The sequence below is a fragment of the Solanum stenotomum genome, chromosome 3, assembly GCF_019186545.1.
Source record: "Solanum stenotomum isolate F172 chromosome 3, ASM1918654v1, whole genome shotgun sequence".
NCBI lineage: Eukaryota > Viridiplantae > Streptophyta > Magnoliopsida > Solanales > Solanaceae > Solanum > Solanum stenotomum.
This window is the reverse complement of record NC_064284.1, coordinates 6,386,959-6,395,279: the sequence shown is the minus strand read 5'-3', so window position 1 is coordinate 6,395,279 and position 8,321 is coordinate 6,386,959. Positions and strand designations below refer to the sequence as shown.

Below are 8,321 nucleotides of genomic sequence, written 5' to 3'. Positions count from 1 at the left end.
AGTTCAGACTTGAGTGTTGAAAAAAGGCTTATTACTAAACTATACTGGCGATGGAATTCTTATCTATTTTTGTGGAAAAAGTCACAGATTGCTTGATGCAGCCAGTTGTGCGAGGGATTGGGTATTTATATTACTACAAGAGCAACATCAGATGTATGGATAAAGAATCTGAGAAGCTGAAGAACATCAAAAGTGAGGTGGAGGAAAGAGTGGAAGTTGCCCGGAGAAACTTAAAACGCATTTCACGCAATGGCGAGACTTGGTTAACTAGTGTTGATACCACTACTGAACATGTGGAAGCTGTAAGGCAAGGTACAGCTGAGGTTGAAAGGGGTTGCTTTTATGGTTGGTGTCCAAACCTGAAGTCACGTTACTCGATGAGCAGGAAAGCTAAAAAAATTACACTGGAGTTGATTCAACTTCAAAATGAAAGCAACAGGCCTGATGTAATCTCCTTTGATCACCCAGTTCAAAGTGAGGCTATACCTAGTAACTATGGTGAGGTGTTTGACTCCAGAAAATTGAAAGAGGAAGAGGTCATGGCAGTTTTGAGAGATGACGGGGTCACTATGATTGGGATATGTGGTTTGGGAGGTGTTGGTAAGACAACACTGGCTGACAAAATCAGACAAAAGGTGAAACAAGAAAGGTTGTTCAAAGATGTCGTCATGGTAACTGTCAGTCAACAACCAGATTTGAAAAAAGTTCAGGGTGAGATTGCAGAAGGACTCGGGCTGAAATTAGAAGGGGATAATTTGTGGAGTCGTGGAGATCGGCTGCGTACAAGGTTAATGGATCAGAACAGCCACACCCTTGTAATCTTGGATGATGTTTGGGAGGCCCTTCATGATCTAGACAAACTTGGAATTCCCAGCGGTAGCAACCACAACCATCGGTGCAAAGTGATATTGACGACGCGATCCCGAAATGTTTGTGAAGTAATGGAAGCTAAGAAGATCATTGAAGTTGGAACATTATCTGAAGAGGAAGCATGGTGCCTTTTCAAGGAGAAAGCTGGTGATTCAGTTGACGTTCCTTCTATTCATGGCACAGCAAAAGAGGTCGCCAAAGAATGCAAGGGGCTGCCGCTTGCAATTATTATAGTTGCAGGAGCACTTAAGCGTAAAACCAAGCCTTCGTGGGAGGATGCCCTTAGACAATTACGTCGTGCAGAAGCAAGAAATATCCCTGGAGTGCATGAAAAGGTGTATGAATCTCTGAGGCTAAGCTATGATCACTTGGGAGAAAATGAAGCAAAGTACCTCTTTTTGCTTTGTTCTTTATTCGAGGAAGATAGTAATATTTGGACCGAAGAATTACATTTATTTGGAATGGGGCTTGGCATCTTTTCGGGAATTGAAAATTTAGAAGATGCAAGAAATAGGTTGTCTCTTCTGTTAGAAATATTGAAAGATGGTTTCTTGTTATCCCAAGGTTCAGACAAAAATCATGTGACAATGCATGATGTGGTCCGTGATGTGGCTATAAGTATTGCGTCTGAAGGAGAGCATAACTTTATGGTAAGTCACAATGTTAACTCGGAAAAGTTCCCAAGTAGAACTTCTTATGAGCATTTCAGTCACATGTCAATTGTTGCAAATAAATTTGATGAGCATCCTAGACCAATAATTTGCACAAAACTGAAGCTTTTAATGTTGAAACTCCGTTTTAAAGATCCATTCAAACTACAGGACAATTTTTTTGATGAAATGAGTAACCTCAATGTCTTGAGCCTGAGGGGACACAGCTATGAGCAGTCCATTATACGTTTTCCAGCATCCATTCGGAGTTTGTCAAGTTTGAGGACTCTGTGTCTGAGTAATTTAAGGTTGGAAGACATATCCTTCATTAGGGAACTTGTCGAATTAAAAATTCTGAGCATAAGAAATTGTGAGTTAGATGAGCTGCCAGAGGAGATAGGAAAATTGACCAAGCTAATTAGGTTAGAGTTTTGGAATGAGTGTATAAAACTTAAAAGGATTTCAGCAGGGGTCTTATCAAAAATAGCTCAATTGGAGGAACTACATATGCTGGGAGTAAAAGATTTGAGTGATGTGATCTACAGTAACCTTGGCCTTCCCTCCAAGTTGACACGGTTCACTTTTGTTATGGTTGTAGCTTACCCTGGGATTTCAAGCATTTATGACTACGACAAGAGTATTCGTTTAGATGTCACGGAGACTGCCCCATTGAGTGATTGGATCTGCCAACTGTTGAAGGAGAGCGAATTTGTATATTCATACGGAGAGGGCTCTAATAATGTGTTGACGGAGTTGCAGCTGAATGAATTTCAGAATGTGAAATGTCTCGGCCTCTATGATTGTGATTCAATGACACATTTATTGAAGACAACACATGAAGTAATCAAGTTCCCCAATTTATATGAGTTGAGCATTCTGCTTATGCATTGCCTGACTCACTTTTGCAGTGACAATGTTGAGCGCATTGAGTTCCCTCAGTTACGGAAAATGTACTTATTGGAGTTACCTGAGTTCCAGAATTTCAGGCCTACAGCCAACAACTCAAATCCTCTTTTTGATGAAAAGGTTTGCTTCTTATGACCAAAATGTTATCTTTTATTTGAGCATTAAAGATATTTACTTAAACAAAGTGTATGTCACGCCTCGAGCCTACACCCTGGGCGGGACCGGCACTCGGAGACCATTGCTGGCCCCAAGCGAATGTCACGACCCGATTTATCAAGTCATGATGGCACCTACTATAACCCACCAGTAGGTAAGCCAACCCGTAACCCGGAACAACAAGTAATGGGTCTGAGGGTAGAAATCAAACAAGAGTAGGCAACTAACAATATAAACAGGCGGACGCAAACCAAAAACTTATATACAAATAAAGATACCTCCCAGAACCTGGAAGTCACTAGTACAGAGCTACTGCAAAATGAGTACAAGTCCCAAAACTGGACAACAGAGACTGGACTGTCTCGAAGGGAAGAAGACAAGTCTATATATACAGATGGAGACCGAAATAGTACAGAACGCCGTGTGCTCACCCCCGTCTCCAGATAAGTCTACTCCAAGCTCGATCAACGCTGGCTACTAGTGCTNTTAAAAGATATTACTTTTAAAGTACTCTATTATTGTTTTCTTTATTTTAAAATTATTTTAACTATTAAAAATGTACCCTTTATACTGATAATATATATCTTATATATAAGATCATAGTAAATCAACCATTAATTTTTATTTTGATATTTATAATAAAATAAGAAATCTTTTTAGTATTATTTTTTTCCAATTGAAGTAGAATTAACATTTGCTAATAAAAAAAAATATCATTAGGAAAAGAATGTGTATGTTCAAAAAGAAAATAAATAATATATTTATTTGTCAATCAAATTGGTGCATATATACATCTACCGTCTAATTTATGGTGCATATTTATCATTTTCGTTAAACCATTTATATTTATTTAATTAAAAAGTATATAATAGTAATTTTTTAATTTAAAAAATGTTGCGTGATTTTCAATACCGCTCTAGACTCAGCCCAAAGGGAAAAAAATATTAATGTATTTGATATACTAAAAAACTTTTTTAAATATGAAACAAGATCATATACAATTTATATATATATATATATATATGTGGATTTTTTAAAATGTATAAATAAATGTGTGTAATCACTTTTGGCTTCTCCACTCAATAGCTCCAACTGTATCTGCAACAAAGTTTGATACTTGAATATTTGCAGGTTTCTTGTCCCAACCTGAAATACCTATACGTGAATTGGGCTAACATAAGTGCTCTATGCTATCACCAACTTCCAACTGACTACTTCACCAAACTTCAAACATTGGAAGTATTAGATTGTGGAAAATTGAGAAACTTGATTTCTCCATCAGTGGCCAGAGGTCTTTTGAATCTCCAAACGCTATATATACTTCGTTGTGAATCAATGGAAGAAGTGATCACAGAAGAGGAAGAACAAGGAGAAGGAATCATGATCTTATTTCCCCGTTTGGAATACCTGAGTCTCGCCCATCTGCCTAAGCTGGGGCATTTCTTTCTGACAAACCATGCCCTTGAATTTCCATTTCTAAGATATGTGGGAATTGAAGACTGCCCTGAAATGAAGACGTTTGTTCAACAGGGAATATCTGTGAATACACCGATTCTCAAAAGTCGTGATGAGGTGAAAGTAGATGATCTCAATAAATGGATACAGCAGGAGTTCAATAACAAGGTATGTCTTATTCCGCTAGCTATACAAGTAATTGCTACATGATATTCTAATTAGGCTCTACTGCTCTCTTTCCGTTTTAGATACTTCATCAACTTTCTTTTACTCAATAATCTAGTCATCTCTCTCTTCTTTGCATTCTCTGTTTCCTGCAGAAACAAGAAGCTAGTGATGACGACGAAGCTAGTGATGACTATGAAGCTAGTGATGACGACGAAGCTGAACCTAGTCATGCCAGAAGTTAGGAAGCTGGTAGGAAAAACTCAATGAAATAATGCAAGTAAAACCTCGAACATGTATGTTTTCTTGATTATGTACACAAACAGTGAAAATCGTGTAGTTTCACAATCCAAATGTAACGTTTACATATTATGATTACAGTATATGAATATTTAACTTCTTACAAGACATGCCTAAATTTCCAAGAATTTGAAAAATAACAAAAAGTTATTTTCACTTCAATAGAAGAGAACAAGGACTTCATCATGACTCACTTAATCAATTGGAGAGAAAATTCCAAAAGCAAACATATACTTTTACTTTTTAACATTTCTTTGTCTGCCATATGGAATCAGATTTTTTGAAATGTTATCTAATCAAACACCCCCACTTTAATAATGCTCTCATTTTGAAAGGCCCTTTTTTTTCTTTTTGGACACCTGATATCCGGTATTTAAATACACTATAATTTATGTTTAATTCTTTTTATTGAATTAAAGTTAGATCAAACAGTTACTTAAATGGAGCTTTGTTATAGTTTATTATGTGATTTTATAATTTTTTGAATAAATAATTGAGGCTATTTTAATAGTTTTACAACTTATGACATTCTTATTTTTATGAGAAAATATACAACACAAAAATTCCATATCGCATGTCCAAACAAAACTTCAATTTAATCTCATGATTTCATATTATGATATCATATCATAATTACAAATCATGATTCCATATCGCATGACCAAATGAGCCGTAACAATTAATAGTGTACCTACCTGAAAGTCGTACTATTATCAGTTTTGAATTTCCTCTTTTGTACTCATTCACTCAACCTATTTTCATTATACCTTTGCTTCCTTGTAACTAAGAATTATGGAATTGTTATCTATTTTGGTGGGGAAAGTCAGTGGTTGCTTGATGCAGCCAGTGTACAACGCATTTCACTCAATGGCGAGGTTTGGTTAACTAGTGTTGATACCACTATTGCTTTTATGGTTGGTGTACGAACTTGAAGTCACGTTACTCCCTCAGCAGGAGAGCTAAGAAAATTACAGAGGAGCTGACTGAACTTCGAAATTCACCATGGTTGTTAAAAGGCAAACATGTATTTGTTATTTTGTCTTTCAAAATAGTACATGGCAAAATAGTAGTACCTCAAAGTTGTTCTGCAATTATTTTTTAGGTTTCACACCTGATATTCGATATTTGAATTCACACGTTTCACTTTGGAGGTAAATTTCTTATCAAAGACATGTTATTTAAACTCAAAATATTAGTTGTTGTGCAATTATTTTTTAGATTTCACGCTTGATATTCGATATTTGAATTCACACGTTCCACTTTGGAGGTAAAATATTTCTTATCACAAGTTGGTGGCTATATAAATTAGGTGTTCTTCTTTAGAGACGTGAGTTGTTAGCTAAAAATTATAATTTTAAAACTAACTATTGTCAACTTAATTTTATCTCCCAGGTTTCCACACTTGCCTTTGCCAACTTATTTTTAACCCATGCAAGTTTGCAAAATTTTAAAAATTAAACTTATGTAGCGTTGTATCAACTTTTTACTTAGCCATTTCACAATTTATTAAGTTTGAAATTTATTTTTTTTAAAATAGTCATTACCATTTCTAAATAATAATTTTATTTCATTTTAAAATCCCACTAAAGGCCCCAACCCATTCCCTTAGTTAGTGGGATAGGACGGGTCTACAGTCTATCGGATCGCCCCCCACCCCCAGGCCAGCTAATGTCCCGATCCCCCTAGTCTCCTTAATTTCCTATCCCGTTAGATCGTCTAAAAGTATATGTATGTGTATGTTACGCCTTAAGTGATGTCCTACTTGACAATTCATGTGGGAATATTCTAACAGATTTGTATATGTCACGTAGGGCATGTGTGTCTACCGTTAAATTTTATACAAGTTTAAGTATATCTATTTGTGCACACACAAAATTGGATGGATAAAAGATGTCAGCTGAGGTCAAGTTAAATGACATATTTATGTATTATGTTGTTTTTTACAAGACAAATTAAGTAATAGTAGCTAAAAAAAAAATTAAAATTCACAAATAAAGGAATTCGTAATTTTAAATCAGAAAAAAGGTTCATGACATGTACATATAATTTTGTGGGCGTTTGGCCATGAAAAAACATTTTACTTGAAATTTTTAAAGTTGAGATTGTGTTTGAACATGTTTAGTTGGGACACTGATATTTTCAAACAAAAAAAAAAATACTTACTTTATAATTTTGGGAGAAGACACAAGTACCCCCTAGACTATGACCAAAATCCCAGAGACACACCTTAACTAAACTAAGGTCCTATTACCCCCCTGAACTCATTTTATATATATAATATTATACACCTTTTGGCTTATGTGGCACACCCCGTGATTCACGCATTTGAGGCGCGTGGGATATATTTGGATGTCACGTAAGCCAAAAAGGTGTATAAAATTACAAAAAAAATGAGTTCAGGGAGGTAATAGGACATTAGTTTAGTTAAGATGTATCTCTGGGATTTGAGTCATTGTCTAGGGAGGTACTTCTACCTTTTCCCTATAATTTTTGCAAAACATCTATTTTTATTTTTTAAGAATACAAGGGAGTTAAGGTTAATATTGCACTATGCACCATAAGATTTTTAAACACAAATACACCACTAAAAAAATAAGGAACTAGTATACTGAGTGGGAATTGATCCCTANAAAAAATGACTATTTCCAAATTTCAAGCTTCTTCAAAGCCACTTCAAATTGTCGGATGTTACACCCTAGTCTTAGAAAAAGTATACTAAGTGGGAATTGATCCCTAGTCTTCCTATTAAATAACTAACTATCAAATCAAATGCATCATTTAATCTTCTTGTAGCATAATTAATATCAGTATGTAATATTATACGTATTAATTTTGGGAAAATATGTATAAAAAGATAACTAACCACGAGTTCTAGTACCCCATTTTTTACATGTAAATTAGCGGTTGGTGTTAAAAGGTAAACATGTGTTTGTTGTTAGTCGCTTTCAAAATAGTACATGTCCATGTGAGGGAGAGTTAATAGTAGTACCTCAAAACTGTGCAACTATCTTTTGTGTTTCACACTTGATATTCGGTACTAATTAAATACACACACTGGTAAAATATTTCTTGCCAAAGTCATGATACTTGAACTTGAAATATTTGGTTAAAGAAGAAGACTAACTACCATTCTACCACGACTTTCAGTGATAAGGCCTCCCCATTTTACTAGTACATTTTAATGCATAAACATGTCCTTCAACTTGAATTCAGCTGACATACATGTCCACCGACTTTGAGTGTGTATATGTAAATAGTTAAATTTATATAAAATTGAACAAATAAATGCATTCATCTTACGTGACATCCTATATGACAATTTTTTGTCTTGCGTGTCGTCCTACATGTATTATACCCGTGTATCTATTTGTTCAATTTTATACAAAGTTAAGTGTTTATTTGTATATATTTAAAGTTAGAGAGCGAAGATATTTGCTGAAACTAAATTAAATGGCATATTTATGTATGTAGTGCTTTTATCTAATCTGAAAAGAAAAATTTGGGGTAAGTGAGAGTAATAATAGAATAGTACAATTATTAATCTAAAAGACCAATATATATGCATGTGTAAGTTGTTGTTTAGTCACTTTCGGAGAGTTAATAGTAGTACCTACCTCAAAAGCCGTGCAATTATCATTTTTCAATTTCCTCTGGTCTTGTATTCATTCACTCTCAACCTATTTTCATTCTATCTTGTAACTAATAAATAATTAATTCGGTAATCAGATATGGAATTCTTATCTGTTTTTACGGAAAAGGTAATAGATTGCTTGATCCAGCCAGTTGTGCGACAGATTGGGTATTTCTACTACTACAAGA

The 8,321-nt window shown here is 34.9% G+C and overlaps 2 protein-coding genes across 2 annotated transcripts in view; both read left to right on the top strand.

Annotated features, from left to right (window-relative positions):
• Positions 1-8,321, top strand: part of LOC125860955 (disease resistance protein UNI-like) — a 237,323-nt gene that overhangs the window by 111,007 nt on the left and 117,995 nt on the right. The window lies entirely within an intron of this gene.
• On the top strand, positions 11-4,740 carry LOC125860956 (probable disease resistance protein At4g27220). The gene is made up of 3 exons (XM_049541015.1): positions 11-2,546; positions 3,714-4,205; positions 4,358-4,740. Exons 1-3 carry the CDS (start codon positions 51-53, stop codon positions 4,445-4,447), a joined length of 3,078 nt encoding a protein of 1,025 aa, XP_049396972.1. The 5' UTR covers positions 11-50; the 3' UTR covers positions 4,448-4,740.